The 17,703-nt window shown below is 43.7% G+C and overlaps 1 protein-coding gene across 1 annotated transcript in view; it reads left to right on the plus strand.

Moving 5' to 3' along the window:
• The window catches only part of tmem132e (transmembrane protein 132E), a gene marked incomplete at its 3' end in the record, with an annotated part of 142,252 nt that overhangs the window by 122,770 nt on the left and 1,779 nt on the right, over positions 1–17,703 (plus strand). Inside the window, exons 7-8 of the mRNA XM_080483873.1 lie at positions 3,338–3,617; positions 14,133–14,327. Coding sequence (XP_080339999.1) covers positions 3,338–3,617; positions 14,133–14,327 — 475 coding nt within the window. The remainder of the gene's footprint in view (positions 1–3,337; positions 3,618–14,132; positions 14,328–17,703) is intronic.

Here is a 17,703-nt window from a genome sequence, read left to right on the forward strand (position 1 = left end):
ATTGTAAAGCTAAGCTAACCACCGCTCGCTGCTTCTTTCACTGAAACACTAAGAATCAGTTAGTTCACAATCTCGCGAGAATACAGACAGGCTATACTAAACAGTCTGCAATTTAGGGAACTCATATGCTGAACAAATGAACCCAGACTTTACTAAATAAAGAGTGAAGAATAGTACTTTGCTAGCGCTAAGCTAACAGCAATTCATTTACCCACCATAAACCGTCATACTATCAGAAAGACACAGAAACACCGGAAACAAATGTAAAGTAATCCACCTGCAAGTTAATACAAAGCTCAGTTTGTGATTTTCTAATAACAGAAACCACATTTCAGTTTTTCTCGTTGCAGCCAAACATCATTTCTGTGTTTTCCAGACTGCTTGTGTACAGTTTCTGCTGGAATCACCCCCGATCGCTGTAGCTTTTACCTGTCAGGTCGATAAGTTCCACCTACTATAAAAGCCTTTCACATTTATACTCATTTCAGAGCAACACATGCAACCGTCGACGTGATCGATGGTCGAGGAACGAAGGTCCACGAGGTGAAGGGTGAATGACTTCATGCCTGTCTTCAATGAGCCGTGAGAGTTTTACCCAGGTCCAACCTGCCAGCGTACAGGTGCAGACTGCAGGATGAAGTATTTGTGGGAATGATGAGGAGTGAGGAGATAAATCTCACAGTTCACGACGGTTCAAAGCCAGTGGGTGGGAGGGATGTTAAAGCACAGGTATCGAAATAAAAATGGCCCAGCAGAAGATCGAAGGCAGGCAAAGTGTAAAAAATACATAAAGACACTGAAGCGGCTCAATGTGACATCAAGGTTTCGCTTCGGTTGTATTTCGAGTCACTTTAGTGAGTCTGTTCTTTGCCTGACTCTTCCTGGTTGGTATTTGGTGAAAGGTCGACTCAGACTTCTGGTCTGCATTTAATTCAGTCATGGCACAAAACTACTAAGTGTTAACATTAACAGTGTAAGCAGCTGGAGAAAGAATGACAACACGTGAGGATAAAGAGAATTCAACTGAATGTCAGAAAGGTACAAACATTGTACCAAGAGAATTACGTAGAATATGTCTTCACCAAGGCAATGGACAGGATTTTGTGCTGAATGCATCTTTGTGGTGGAAAAACTGGTGAATGAAAGTTTGAAACGGTTCAAGCTGGAACAACACCAGATCACCAAACACCCCGGGACGGAGTGTGAGCCCAAAGGCTTCATCCTCAGAGAACAGGAACTCATCAGCACAGAATAGCAAGGCAAATGTATTTATAGAGCACCATTCACTCACCAGGCAATTCACAGTGCTTTAACAAAGACATAAAAGAAATATAAAGAAATTGGATTACATATTGTGCAAAAGGAAGGTCCTTCAGCTTCATCACTGTACAGGCTGTGGTGGAGGTGGTGGAGGTGGTTATCGTTTCGTTGTCTGGGTTTACGATGGTTAAACTTCTGGTCCTTCAAGAAAAAGGTTTGGAATCACCCTCAAACAACACGTGAAAGAGGATGTCCAAGAGATGATGAGGAATATCAAGTTCATGTCACTTTCTAAGCAGTGGGGTGGAGAAACCACGGCTCGCGAGCTGCACGCAGCTCTTCACCTGCCTCTGATACTCCCATCGGTCATGAGAACTCTGATCCTAACATCCCTCGTATTTATCAGTCCTTCTGCTCAGCCGGGCTGCATGTGGCTTCTGAACTCAAAGCACTCCCACAGAAAGTTGCTGGCCTGCATGCGACTTGAAGCGTTTATGAGGCTTGGGGACAGAAGTGCTTAGTCTCATAATGGAATGGGCTTCTTGGATGGGTCAGTGGGCTCCCCACGCTGCCGGCGCCTGACAGCCCGCCATCTCTCCTGAATCTCAACTCCTTCGGATAGTTAAGTCAAAGTAAAGATTAAGCGAAGGAGTGTTTTTTTGTTTAGTTTTTTTGGGGGAGAAACTGGCAGGTTTTCAAGCCTGCTGAGGTAAGTTGGACCACTCATACATGTTGTTGCGGAGTGAGCAGATTGCGTTCGGTGGGTGACGCACCTGGCATGTTTAACCTCGCCCCCCAGGGCTCCTGTGCAATAAGAAGGACACCCATCCTGCTTTGTGGCGCTTATCATCCCTCCCCCAGCTGGCTCTTTTTTTTTTAACTCCTTCTATAGCTCCCTCCCCGTCGCCGCTGCATCACAACCGGTAATGTGATGGATTTGTGTGGAGTGGCGCCAAGTTTCTCATCACTGTTACGATGTCAAATTATAATACGAGTGCGGCCCCTCCAGAACAGACGGCACAAATTGAGACGCGGCGTTGTGACTCAGCACTGAGCTTCATTTAGCAGCAGATGCTCGTTCTGAAGGAGCGGCGAGTTATGAACGGTGATGGCTTTTACTTTTTCCTCATGCTTAAAGTCGTCATGTTTGGATGAATCACCAGTAAGAACCAGAACCACAAGTTTTCCCACCAGAACTCTGAAAGCTGCTCCACACTGTACGATCCTCAGCCGTTCCACACTGAACCTGCGGCGGTTTACGTTTACATGTCGTGGGTTTTGTTGGAAAATGAGAGACAACAACAGTAAATCCGTACATAAAATGTTTTAATTTTACCTTCTTTTTTAAAAAAAAAATTTTTTGGGCTGTTTTATTTTACAATGGCCATGTTGTTGTTTTTATTTTTTTTTAAGAACAATTGCTGAGCTACAACGCTAGTAGATGCTAGTAAATAGTGGATGCTAACAAGTACTTCAAGCTCCGTTTGCAAAATTATCATCTCAAGTTGGCCTCTCTTTGAGGCACGACAGCCTCCATATTCTCATCCTGCTCCTGGGGATTTATCTCCAACAACGCAGAGACTCCTTTATGTTTATTTTTGTTATTGCTTGATCACATATTCTTGTGCGATCGCATCGGCTCACGTCGTCGTAGGCTGTGATTCAGCTTGTTTTCATGGTACAGTCTGCACACAGCACACTTCATGTCGTGGACCAACGTTGATTAAATCCGTGTCGTACAGTGTGGCTCGCTGTGAACTTATAAGTTTGTTGAAATAACACAATCTGTAGGAGCCTTCAGGCCTTGCTTACACGACATTCCAAGTGAAAATTTTTTTTTGTGTTTTCATTTCAGAAAAGTTTCCCCGACGTTACTCAATGTTTTGAAAACGATGTCTGTTTCCATGGCAACCGCCAAATATTTGCAAAAAGTGTAAGAGCAATCTATAGCTGCCTTTATTTTTGCCCCGCAGGTCGAAATGTTTGCCCTCCAAACCTTCCAGATCTGCCCCATGCACCGGCACAGCAGTTTGAGATGATTTATATGCTAACGGTTCTGTTCCGGTTCTGCCTGCAGGAGCACCAGAGACAGCGACACCGACGACGACGACGACGAGCGGCGGGTGAGCCGTGGCTGCACGCTGCAGTACCAGCGGGCCCTGGTCAAGGTCCTGACCCAGTTCCACACCACCTCCACAGAGGGCACGGACCAGGTTATCACCATGATGGGGCCGGACTGGCAGGTGGACGTCACGGACCTGGTCCAGGACTCCCTGAAGGTGGCCGACCCCCGGGTAGCAGAGCTGGTGGACCGGACGGTCCTGGTGGGTCTGGAGCTGGGATCCACCGTGCTGAAGGTAACCTCACGCTCCTGAGGGGCCGCTGCTGGTCCATCAGGTTTCTGGGCTTGTCTCTGATAATTATGGCGTTAATGCTAATGCTAAAGCTAACATTCTGATTGGTGATCAGGACTGAGACAGCAGCTCTGCTTTTATCTAACAAATACTGAGTAACTCAAACTTCAGCAACTGTAACTGTGATGTTACTTTGTCAAAATGAATTATTTACTAATGTGTTACTGCTACCTAGAGGCAGAAAACACACAGGAAACATGAACTCAAGGACTTTTACTAATAAATCACTTACATTTGAATAACTTGACAACAAGAGGAGCGACAAGCTGACAAGAGGCGAGACATGTTGACGAGACGTAGACAAGACGATCCGACAAGGACAACAAGAGGGAGAGGAGTTTAAATGCACAGGGAAGGGTAGACACAGGTAGAACACAACGACGGAGCACACAGAGGGAGAACTTCATTGGTTGATTGGAAACACGAGGTGAGACACACAGGGGCAGACACAGAGACCTGACACCGCCACTGTGGAAATGGAAGGGAAACACTACTTTTCGAAAACCCTCAAGTAAACAAGGGCTGAATCTCAGGTAACAACAAGTCAGAGTCGTGGTAATGCTAATGCCAATGCTAAAGCTAAAATATGTCCACGTGAGTCGATCAGAGAGAGACAGCTGCTCCGCACGGTGTCAACATAACAGAAATAACTAAAACTCCTTCCTTAAATCTTCTCTAATCATCTTTTTTTTAACAGCTTCCTTCATAAGGATGTTTTAAAAATGGCAACGCTTTAACACCTCAACTAAAGTGACCTAAAATGCCTTGAGCAGCGATCAGTCGTGAACTACAGCAGCTCAGGTGGGTCAAATCCGGAGGCGTACGTAAGAAACACAGTGGTAATTGTGGTCCTTATTTCCTCTCATTTGCTTCAAACTCCACTTTGATTGTTTTCCGTCTCCTTTTTCGCTTCGTTCCTAAATCTGCACGATTAGATGCTAATTGTCGGCGTGCGCGTTGAAGCGAGACGCTGGCGCGTTGAAGCGAGACGCTGGCGGTTGAAGCGAGACGCTGGCGCGTTGAAGCGAGACGCTGGCGGTTGAAGCTCTGTGAGGGAAACCCCGAACCTCCAGTTGTCCAGTTCAGAAGCTCTCCGGACGGAGGAAGCTGTAATTCACACGAGCTTCAGCGGTCGTCCGCGGGGATGGAGATGAGTGTGGAGCAGTTTCAGCCTGTCACGACGCCTGATGGATGTTTCTGACGGTACAACGTTTGGAGGGAGAGATACAAGCTGCGATCCATCATTCTGAACGAGCGATGGATCATCTGCAATCTGTTGAAGGGTATCAACAATTATTCATCCATTTACTACCAGACGTAACGAGCCACATTGACAAGAAATATATAAATAAATTAGGACGTACGAAATGAACTCATCTTTCAAAGAACTTTTAAACACTGCAGTGAACCCAACCGATAGAAATGGAGCGAAATAAGTATTTCATTGGTTCATCGGTGGATTTCTTCAATTCAAATGTGTAATTGACAAAGTAGAAAAAGAATTGACACAAAGAAAGATGTGGTAAATGTATTCAATCTAATACATTGGAAGTTTGATCTAAAACCTAACCCTAATATATATATATATATATATATATATATATATATATATATATATGTATGTATTAGGGTTAGGTTTTAGAAGTTTTCAGAAGTAGGAAACAGGAATCAAACTCTGAATAAATCCTCCACTTTTTAGATGTTTGCTAAAAAACTGTGCATGTTATTACAATGAGCTGTGTTCAGCTTGCGCCACCATCAGGCCAAAAGTAGTCTAATGCAATGGAAGCAGGATCTAAAACCTATATATATATATATATATATTAGGGTTATAGGGTATATATAAATATATATTAGGGTTAGGTTTTAGATCCTGCTTCCATTGTATTAGATTACTTTTGGCCTGATGGTGGCGCGAGCTGAACACAGCTCATTGTAATAACATGCGCAGTTTTCTTGCAAACATCTAAAAAAATTGAGGATTTATTCAGAGTTTGATTCCTGTTTCCTACTTCCGAAAATCATCCGGCAGATTTGCCGAGACTCTGTATTAAACTGAACTGCATGCACACAGAAACTTACACCACAACCTTTTGGGTGAAAACGCATAATTTTTGCATCTTCATTTCAGAGAGGTTTCACATTCACGCAGCAACGTTTTGGACTCGATGTCATGTCGTGTCATGCAAACGAAACATTACAAAACTCAAATCACAACCAGGTTTAAAAGATTTTCCTGTTCACAGATCATTGCACACAGACCTGCAGAAGCTGCAGATTCTGGAAGGAACAATGTTCGTCTTTCTGAACATTTCAGCCTGTCGGGGGATTTAAATTCGTCTTCCTGTCTGACGAGACTAATTGGAATTGTCCACCACTTCATGAATATGAATAACGAAAGGCAGGAATTTTTGTCTATTTAGTGCAATATTTCAGACTCATTCATCTCTGTCTCTCTTGGTGAAGTGGTTGATGATTATTGCACGGATTGAGTCTTTCTGGGTCTCATCTGACAGTCCTCAGCAGGGGAACGGACAAAGGACCGAATCTCAATGCTTTCAGAGGTTATATGTACATATGGAAGATATTAATTAGACGATAAATGGAAACTTTTACTTCGGAACATCAAGGGGGGAAATGAGGACTTTCGAAGAATCCACGGAACCTGGTGGGAAATGGAGGTTTAATCCCGAGGATTATTGAACAATAGCTGCTTCTCGAAGTGAAAAGCCCGACTTGGAGCAAATTCTCTGTTCCTGCTTTGATCAGACACCTCGTATGGTAATGTCTCAGCAAACGTGCAGCAGAGAGCAGAATGTAAATATAATCAAGTCTAATCTGCATAATCTGTGCTCATGATGTATAATCAGGATGGCATGTACCGCCAAAGCATGACTTCCTGTTTCAGTGTTGAAGTCTTTAGATGCTTTAAAGTGGATTCTGAGGGGGATGTACGGTATTTATTAGAAAGAAATCCAAAATCTATTTGGTGACTCCTGAAAACGGAGAGCTCGACCAACGTCATGAGTCTGTAAATTACATAATCCAACTCTTTAATAATTCACATTGTCCATATCGCGAAAGTATGAAGTGGAACTAACTAGTTCAAATGAACTAACGTTAGTTAGTGGAGGAAGATGCTCTATAATCTGGATGTTAGTTGATGATTTTATAACAGTAATATATTAATAGTAACGTGTTCTTCTCAACAGCAGCTCTGGCGCGTCGTCAACCACACGACGGGTGAAGTTTAAGGCTGCGTTTGCTTTCTGCACTCTAAAAACTCTCTGAGGACGTTTGTGGTGTGTCATCTCTCCTCCGTCATCCTCGGTGTGCCCGTGAAGTCCAATAAAGTCATAAACTTCACCCCAGACGGGGATTTCTGGGAGTGACAAACGGCGGCGGCGGCGGTGGAAGCCTCGCCCTGCAGGAAATGGGCCAAACTTCACTCTGCAGCTTCACTCTCCCACTCACTGAGCGACGTGGGCAGCTGTGTGATCGCTTTAAAGTTTACGGGATGCAGAAAGCTGCAAACATGAGGTCAAGTTTGAACTTTGCAGTTTCAGGAGGTATTACGTTTGTATTTCATCAGTCCAGCCGTTCGGAAGGGAAGCAAGTGAGCAGGAAGAGGCAGGACACATCTCGCCGCTCTGCAGCGATAATTACCCTGATGGAAGGATTAAAGGAAAATAACCAAACGGCTTGAGAACTGGACCGACCCGTCCGAGGTGTGCACACATAGAAATATGAGACATCAGGCAGGAGATCACAAATAATACTTGGAGGAGTTTATGCGCAGGAAAAACAGTCATGCGTTCTGAAATTTCATAAGGTTTAGCTGCTAAAGATGTTACGTCGCCTTACTATTAATTAATGTAAGAAAAGTAACACGCTACATCCATCCACACAAACTTCTAACCTGCCTTCTGACGCAGACTTTCTGAACTTTGTGAATACATTTGTCTTCATTGTAAAACAATAAAAAAGAAACTTATCTGGCCGAATTAGCTCATTTAAAATAAAAACATTTTGCCCAGCTGCTAGCATACATGGTAGCTGAGCAGTTTGTAAAATACTGTAAAATGGCGAATAATGCATTTTTGGGGGTTAAAATTGTAACATAAATTTGAATTTAGTCATAGTCATTAGAAATAAGGACAAAATCCTACATAGCATTAGCATTCCCAGCAGTGTCGGAATAACATGGTTTCATCAGGGATGCACTGATAACGATACTATTGTAGGGTATCAGGTCCAAGACCGTGCAGAGTACTCATGAAACCTCCGGATACAACCCGACGAGTATTACCGAACGTCATCTGACAGCAGCGTCACCCGCAGGTGTGCAAGAGAGGACGAGCGATGTCGCACTTTGGAGATTCTTTACGATTAATGAGGATGACAAACGTAAGACAGACTGTAAATTATGTTCTGACAAAATATTAAGAGGAGGTGAAAGATAGTTGGTACAACAGCAACTTCATCACCAGCGGAGTTAGCCCGATGTTGCTCAGTAGTTTAACTGCTCAGCTCGTAGCTCCGAGTCGTGCTGCAAGCTACAAGCATAGCGCAGTGTGTTGAAAGATGCTATGCGCTGCGCTGCTTTTGAGTGTGAGGCTGTTGGAGGTGACGTAGCATTGCTGCATAGCTTTCATATACAGTATTGTTTGCGTATAGAGTATAAGTTAAGCTTTATGGCATTTAATAAGTACTCTAATCAGTACTCATTTCAGTGCACTCTCGTTACATCCATCCTCATATATTTAGCTTTGCCGCGATTGCAGCCTCTCTGTACTTGCGGTGGAAACGGAGCGAGGAAGTGAAACGTTGAACCAGTTGCAGCGTGATCGAGGAGAGTGAAGGCAGAAACTGGAAATTCAGGCATCACAACATTGGATTAAATATAGCTGAGCTCTGAGAGCAGAGAGGGGAGTGAAAAGGTGTTGAACGTGGCGTCTTCGGGTGTGTTCGGCGTGCATTTGGTGTCCTGTCGATGTGAGGACAGGTGACTTTAGCTCAGGTGTGTTTCTGCTGCAGCGAGCAGAAGGTGAAGGCTGCGTGCGTTTCCCCTCGTCTTCCTCTGCGCCTTGCGCCCAGAGTGTGATTTATCGAGCGTAAGACTCGAGGAGAGAAGTGACGAGGTGTCGTAGCGTTCGCAGACGATGATGTAGTGTGACGCTCGACTGAGCACTCAGACAAGTTTTAGTGGAGTAACTCTGCCGGTCGGTCTGCCGCCCCGGCTGCATTATTGATCCTCCCTTTGGGTGAAGGAGCGCCGCAGCTAGCGTCCATGTGCTCGCTCAGCAGAGACGCTTCGGGAACATGTAAAGTGTGACCCCCCCCCCCGCCTCACTTCACTGCGCCGGCCTTCAGCGGCCATGACACATTCAGCAGGGAGCTGAGCCAGAAGGAGCTCCGGCTGACCTCGCCTCAGCATCACAGAGCAGCGCTCATCGCCATCGCCTCCTACTGAGGGGACGGGTATTTACAGTGCTGGACAGAGGACAGAGCACTGTTACAGACTAGCCTGTATCAGATGGATTATGGACAGTTTAAAAGGAGCAAACCTTAAGATTTCCATGATGAAGCAGAAAGATCCACAAACTTAATGAACTATCTGATTACAGTGACGTATTCACAAGCTAAGCCTCTAATTACCGGGATGTGACGAAGACATCCACCAGAATGATTACGCTAACCAGCTAACCCGATAACTCACCGGCTGACCGTAGTGAGACGACGGCTTCACACCGCTGCTGCAGACGTTTCTTGTTTTCATTCTGCTCCGATGCAAAATGTGAGAAAAACGGAAGGTCTCATGCCAAGAAGTGCTTTTTTTATTTCGTATAAACTGATTTATTGTCTGGACAGGAAATGCTCGATCACCGCAGGTTTTCTTTCACCTGGATTTTTGAGAGCAGCCTGCTTGTTCTCGATGAGATGTAATCTGGTAAAACTCCTCTATTCCCTCCAAACCTTTAAAGACAAGTTTTCAAATCTTGAATCAAAAATAGCTTCTTTTTTTTTCTTTTTTTGTCTATTCTTTTGCGAGGTTTTGGTCATTTTTACTCGATGAAAGTCCCTTTTTGACCCTGGGGCACAAAACAGGTGACGTCAGCCAACAACTGTACTCGAGTATCCTTTCTTTACTCGCACCTTCCTCAACAAAGCTCCGTCTCTTTCCACATGCAGGCGCCAACACGTCCGGGATGTTCGGATAGAGGGAAACTTGGGAAATCAGTAACTGTGCTAAAAGGAAATTAGGCAATCTGAATAAAAATGAAGCCCAAATTGCAGCACTTCATCAGCGAATGCACCCCGGAATACATCCCAAACACTGCAAATTTATAACAGTCGGAGAGAAAAGAATCTTTCTCCTGGGTTTTTGCTGGGATATTTTTTATGTCTAATGAAACAAAAGCTTGTTTGAAGCATTATTTGTGGTTGAAAGGCGAAGCACTTTGTGTTCCCGAGCGTTGTTTAGAAATCGGCGGCTGCATCTGTGCCAGCGAGGAAACTTGACCGCAGACGATCCCGGTTCGCTCCACGTTCAGGGAGATTATTTGGAGATCCAGGGACACAAACAGATCTCCTCACAGGGTCACCACTTCACAATCAGACAATATTAATAGAACCAGAGCTGTCACAATTTATTAACTAAAACGACTAAACAATCCTGCTCTTTAGTTGAACTATTTTAAGCTCCAAACAATATAAATTACCTTCCAATTAAACACAAACTCTTAGAGGACTGGGACAACCTGAAAACCTCCGTTCTACAACATTCTACAACTTTCTACATAATATGGAAGGATTAAGCTGAACACTGAATTCGGACGTATTACCAACTTAAATCAGAAGCAATCTGGTCCGTTTTTTTAACGAGACAAACTGTGTGATACTGTAAAAAGAGGTGAAGAGTCGTCAAACATCATGAAATGTCTTTCAGTTTCAACATTAAAAGTAGGAATGCACCGACACCACTTATTTAAAGGGCGAGTATGAGTGCTAAACTTTAACTACTTGCTGATATGAGTACCCATGACAGTACTTATTAAATGCCATAACGTCTGATTCATACTCCATACGCAAACGATGCATTGGCTATGCATTTCTGTGAACCTCCTCCACCAGCCTCACAGGCTAGAGTAGCATAGCGCAGAGCGTAGTGTCTCTCGGCGCTTTACCCTCTGCGCTAGACCGAGCTGCTGGTAATGAGAGTATCAGTCACTTTTATCATGTTTAGCATGTAGCATCACCGGTATGTGAGCCTGAAACTCTTTAGCATGTCGCTATGTAAGCCCCAAAACTCTTTAGCATGTAGCATCACCGGTATGTGAGCCTGAAACTCTTTAGCATGTCGCTATGTAAGCCCCAAAACTCTTTAGCATGTAGCATCACCGGTATGTGAGCCTGAAACTCTTTAGCATGGAGCATGTAGCATCACTGGTGCGTGACCGTGAAACTCTTAAACATGTCATTATGTAAGCCCCAAAACTCTTTACCATGGAGCATGTAGCGTTGCTGGTGCGTGAGCCTGAAACTCTTTAGCTTGTAGCATTTAACATTGTTGTGTAAGCAACGAAACTCTTTAGCTTGTAGCATTTAACATTTTTGTCTAAGCAACGAAACTCTTTAGCATGTAGCATGACTCGGAGTTACATGCTGAGCAGTTAAACTAATGAGCGACATCGAGCTAACGCTGCTGGTGATTAGGTCACTGGTGATTAGGTTGCCTGTGATTAAGTTGCTGGTGATTAAGTTGCTGGTGATGTACGAACTCTCTTTCTCCTCCTCTTGATATTTTGTCAGAACATAATTTGTTCTTGGCTTTAGTTCTTCTGGAAAGCTCAGTGTGTGTGAACCATGAGAACTGCTACTTCTATAAATATCAATGAAAACCAGCTTGTTGAGTGTAAAAATAAGCTGCTTCTGTGATCGCGCTGCTACATTTTGAGCAGATAAGTAAAATAATAAAAGAAATAAACAATTGTGTTCTGTTCTACGTATGTGGGGTCACAGTGTTGTTTTATTGCAGCGGTAATTGTGTCATAAAAAGCTCAAAATAGCAGTTATGTGGGAGGTTCAAGGACTGACGCTAAACTTTCAACTACAGCGCCTCATTTCTCGCAGAATTCAGTTAAATGATGACAAATTTGGGGAAATGACAGATGCGATTAACCTCAGAGACTGGATCACAATCGTGAACAAGTTTAGTTTCTGTTCGGTGATCATACTTTTTTAACGTTTCTACAATGTATGTATGACACAGACATTGTTGTGAACATTTTTGGGTTATAATTGCGCAGAACAAGTCCGCTTATATCCACAACTATGTATACTTTTTCTTTTTTTACTATTTGGTCTTTCCTCACAACATCACAAAGAGGGTCACAGGGTTAAAGGTCATCCCATCCACACATCAAACCCGACGCAGCGTTTTCAAAGTTCAGGTTAGTTTTACCCTACTGATGATGTGTTGTTGCAATAGTAATCCTGGAACCCTTTTTTTAAAAAGAAAAGCTTTTCAGGCTCCTAAAACGCCACGCCGTGTGGCTGATCGGACAAAACCGACGGTTACATGAAACGGCGTTGTCGTGTGCGCGGGGTCTAGGTAACATGCTTGTGGCAGAGAGTTGATTTAGCCCCTGATGTCACCCCTCTGTCCATAAAGGGATGAGCCGTCAGACACTCGGCATGACAGGCGGGAGCACAGAGACTCATGGAAGAAACCTGGAAGTGGCTGTGGCTCTGTGCGTGTTTTCAGTTTTGGTTTTGTTTTCATTTAATTTGTCACGGTCTAACTTTTAAGTTAAATTCAAAGATTTTCCCTCACAGGGAAAGCGATCCGTCATGTAACAGAATCTCGCTCACGAATGCTTTAAAACTTCCTCTGGTCGCTCATTTCTCATCATGCCTCAGGCTTACAGTGTGTGTGTGTGTGTGTGTGTGTGTGTGTGTGTGTGTGTGTGTGTGTGTGTGTGTGTGTGTGTGTGTGTGTGTGTGTGTGTGTGTGTGTGTGTGTGTGTGTGTGTGTGTGTGTGAGATGCGCGTATAACCAGAAATCTGGTGCAATAATCCATTAATACGACTCAAAATATGCATCAGAAAGTTTGACCTGACCGACTGCAGAAGTTTTAACACGGTAAAAATATTCCACAATAACTCGGAAACTTTGTGATCTTTTATGCAGCGTCCGATTCACAGGGAGTGTGAAACTAAACCGCAACTGAAGAGGAGCACACACACACACACACACACACACACACACACACACACACACACACACACACACACACACACACACAGCAGCTTGTAATCGTTTCCAGCCATTAACCTCTGTAGGTTAAAAGGACATTAGCAAAGAACATTATATCATTCTTGTAATTGTGCAACACAAAGTTTGACAAGTCATCAAGCCGTCTAATTAGAGCGCGGCCGGGTTGCAGCAACGTACGGACACTGAACATAAAACGTGAAGGTGGCGCTGAAGGTGAGGACGTCGTTTGGAAGTGAAGCATTTATTTGCTCTCCGTCAGTTTAAACTCCACAGCGTGGAGCATTCGGCCCTCCGAGACCGTCCTGGACAATTCAATGAAATACTTTCATCAAAAGTCATGTTATTTCAGGATTTACTCACTCAGAATCGCCACCTATAGGCCTGACATATGTACTACATCATTTTGAGTCTTTTTTTTTTTTTTTATGGTGCCATGTGGACGGGTGGGGTGCAGCGGTGGGGGGAGGTGGGGTGGGTGTGTGTGTGTGTGTGTGTCTGGGGGGGGGGGGGGGGGGGTCTGAAGTCTGAAAAAGTGAAAGGGCCTGCACAGATGATTTGGCTAAAAACAGAGTTGCATGTAATTATAGATCTCAGCCAGAAGCAACAAACCAGAAAAGTGTTGATGGCAGTCATGTGGAAGCAGTGTGACTTTATTCAGCTGGTCGATGATCCCACGTGGACCGTTTGGAGACTGTTTGTCCTGCTGATGATTGGAGGAGCCCGCCGGCCGCCGTCACAGCTCAGCGTCTGACTGGAAGGACGAGGCCATTGGGTTCCTCCCCTGCCTTCCTGACCTCTGCTTGCAATTTGTTGGAGAAATGATGATCTCTGAAAGGCTGTCACAACCCTCGGGACCCCCGGAGGAGCTTGAGGCGACGCTTGGATGAGCGCGAGGCGAGAGAGCAGCTCAGATCGTGTTCAGTGACGGGCTTCATCTCCATTTTTTAATGTTTGGGTATTTTTCCCTGGGTGATGGACTGGCAGCCATCGACGTGAAGTCTAGACGAGACAAACAACCAGTGCGAAGCACTTTGATCCTCAATTGCCTTGTCATGGAGTTTATGAGCTTCAGAGAGACAATAAAGCTGTTGTCTGTTCCCGGCTGGACCGACGGGCCTCTGTCAGCTCAAGACACAATAATTACCCCGGTGTTTTGTTTTGTCTTGTTTCCCCTGCAGGTGGAGTCTCCGCTGGCGGTGGACGCCGTGCTGGGAGAGGCGGCGTTCGCGGTCACGGACGACAAGGTCTCCATCACGGACCTGCGCGTCCACGCCGTGTCGGGCCTGACCCTGTCGCTGCAGCCAAGCCCGGGGAACAGCCACACCATGGTGGCCAAGGCCAGCGGCCTACAGACACTGAGCGCGCTCAAACAGGTCGGTCGCCACTTCCTGTTCACGCTTCATATCCAGACAGGGTCTGGAAGGGGCTTCGTCTTCTCTATGGAGCACGGCTTCATTTATTCAATGCTATTTTTCCAAAACTCTTCTTCCAAATACAGTGTAATTATAGGAAACTGCACATAGCAGGTGTGGATCTTTTTCTTCATTCTTCAACAACTTACCGAAGCATTTTAATTCACTAGCTAATGAACAGATATAAATAATCTCGTATCTCACGCATCGTTGAAATTTTGCTTTTCATCTTCTAAAATTGTGTCAGAAGACAAAGTACGCTGCACTATAATCTTTACTTTGTGTGCGTGTGATATTTCATCAAATCTGTCTGTTCCTCCAATATATTTCTTTTTGTTTTGGGTAAAGTAGCTTTTTCAGTGTGGGTTTTTTTTTCTCTGTATTTTTGTATGTAATTAGAAAATATTTTCATTCTCAGAGGGAGCTAAGTTTTCTTCATGCACGCTAATGCTAATCACAGCTACTGTGCTAATGCTGATGGTGGATTCAGTTAGCTCAAGATGAATTAGCTTTATTTTCATTTCACAAAATAGTTGCAGGGCTAGAACAGCTTTGGTTAATGCTAAAGCTATCGGTTGTATTCAAGAAGAGTAAACAGAAAACTGGTATAAATTTTTTTATGGAAACCGTGTTATTAGTTTGATATTAATTAATTACTAGAGACAGAAGTGGTGATGAACTAACGCTGAGAAAGGCAGGCCAACTTTTAGTTAGAGTTGGTAACGCCCAAGGAAGGTGCTCGTATACATGCTAATGCTAATGCTACATCTTTCATGTTGCTGGTTTGGAGTTTTGTCCAATGCTAATGCTGCTATTGCTAACAGTTGACTTGTCCCAACAGCGATTAAGTAAATGGCAATGGAATTAATATTCATCTTAGTAAAACTAAAGTTACAAGGTGTCAAACGTGGTTTTGTGAGAGATTTATTATCTAAGAAGAAACAATAAACCAAACAGCTGAGATAAAGTAATTCATGTATATTACATCATTTGAATAGATAGTTCAATAGATATTCTGTTCTCTGTTGTTACAAAGAAAATGAGTCATAACATGAACTTTTGCCTGAAGATTTGTCCTGGTTTCTTTTGAGTAAACTGGATTTAAAATAGTAAAATCTCTCTGAAATGGGGAACATCTCAGGAAAACTCTTCATTTGCACAATATTTTATTATATTATTTTATTATATGACATGAATCTTCCATGAACTGCAGCTTTACATGTGGAGAAACTAGTGTCATCATCAAGACCAAGACTGGAACATCCTAAGACCCAAACCAGACCCAGACCAGACCCCGACCAGACCCAGACCAGACCCAGACCAGACCCAGACCTCTCTCTAATGCTTCATCACTCATAGAAACCAACATTCCTAAATGTGTGAACCAGACGCATTGATATATTCATGTGTATATTAATGTGGCACTAATGCGTTCAGTATCATCACATTGTTTCCTACAATGACGGATTAGGACGAGAAGAGTCCACTTCACTCCAATAAAGGGGGTTCCAGTCCAGACCCCCAGACTTCCCTGATGCTTTCCACCATCGCGCAGCCATCCTCGTAAATAATAACATTTTTCAACGTATTTCAGCAAACTCTTAACAACCTGTAGTCTTTTGCCTCCAGAAAGTAAAAAGGAAGAAATGTTGTCCTCTTTCATGTCTGAAGCTGCTGTAAATATTTACAGTGTGTTTTATTCTGCAAACCTCACAGCAGCATAAAACTATTCAGGTTACTCTGCAAACTCCATATTTATGAAAGCTCTGTGCGTGTGTGTGTGTGTGTGTGTGTGTGTGTGTGTGTGTGTGTGTGTGTGTGTGTGTGTGTGTGTGTGTGTGTGTGTGTGTGTGTGTGTGTGTGTGTGTGTGTGTGTGTGTGTGTGTGTGTGTGTGTGTGTGAAATCAGCCCTATACCTGAAGTAAATAACGAGCGCTTGCAGTTAATGCTATTTACTTCCAAAGCACGCCGTCCTCTAACACCCCCAGTTAAGCAAAAAGCTGTTTTATTTTAGCAGAAGTATTGGCGTGTTGTGGAAAGTATCTCATTTGGATGGACGACAGTGGAGCTGAGGTAAACACCGTCTTTCTGAAGACTTCATCCTAATTGGGTACTCGCTCAGAAAGTAACCCAGTGTATCAGTGATGGTGTTTGTTTGTCTGGTTCTTACGCCATACGAACATTCCCGCAGTTTTTCTCATAAAAAAAATAACAAAAAGATTTACTTTCACGCAGGTCGACGTTTCAAATCGCTCTAGATCTCGGCTGGATCGGTCCATGGCGTTAAGTTTTCAGACGGGCTGTTTACACGACAACGTTTCAAGTGAATCGTTACACGTTTACATGTCTTGAAAATGATGTCGGATTCCATGGAAGCGGGATTCCACTGTGTTGGGAACATCTTTATAGGTAGTTTGGCTTTCGATGATGGTCAATAATGATCAGAGATAGTTAATGATTACTAACAACATCTATTTTTTATGTGGAATGCATCAGATAACCTGGGTGTCACCTGTTCAACAGGAAATGATATCTAATTTGTTTTACGGTCTCATAAAATTTATAAAACTATTAATTTTGGTAATTGTTATTAATTCAACTATTAATTGAAATTCAAAATTAATAGTTTATTATCGATAGCCAGACTGCCTATAAAGTTGTTCCCAACATAACAGGGTCCCATGTGAGTGGGAGGACAAGGAGGGGAGTTGGGAGGCGGGGTTAGAAACGAGCAAGACTCCCACAGACCTGAGAAGTCGACCAAGTCGCGAGAGAAGACGACATTAATTTCCAATTTTTCCTCCTTTCCACTTCTTGGCCACCTTGAAATTAAATTATTGTAATGTATTGTCCTAAGTGCTCTCCGAGGCCAGGTCGTAAAACGCAGGCGGAGCTCTCAGGACCACCGCTGCTATTTCAAGCTGTTCGATTCGGTTTCATGTCGAGAACTTTACGAATGTCCTCGATTACTCCACAAATGAATGAAACGCGTAGATTCTGGACGGATCGAGCCTGACAGTCAAGGTCTTCTTGCATTTTTCTACTTTTCTACTCCACAAACCTTCACACGGTGTCTGAATTTCCAAACTGAACGACTTCCATGAACAGTTTGATGCAAAAGGTCCCAAAATAATATTTACTGATGCATAATTTATCATCGAAGTTGTTTAAGATCCGTTTACATCCGCTCATATTTCCAAAACAGGGAAAGTGGTTGAAAGCTAAGGTGGGAACATTGATGCACATTGTGGAAATGTGAAGATTAAACTCACATGACACATTCACTGAGGCCTTCAATCATCACAGTACTCTCACCACAAGAATATTCACACATTTT

The sequence above is a fragment of the Lipophrys pholis genome (genome assembly GCF_963383615.2).
Source record: "Lipophrys pholis genome assembly, chromosome: 16".
Lineage (NCBI taxonomy): Eukaryota > Metazoa > Chordata > Actinopteri > Blenniiformes > Blenniidae > Lipophrys > Lipophrys pholis.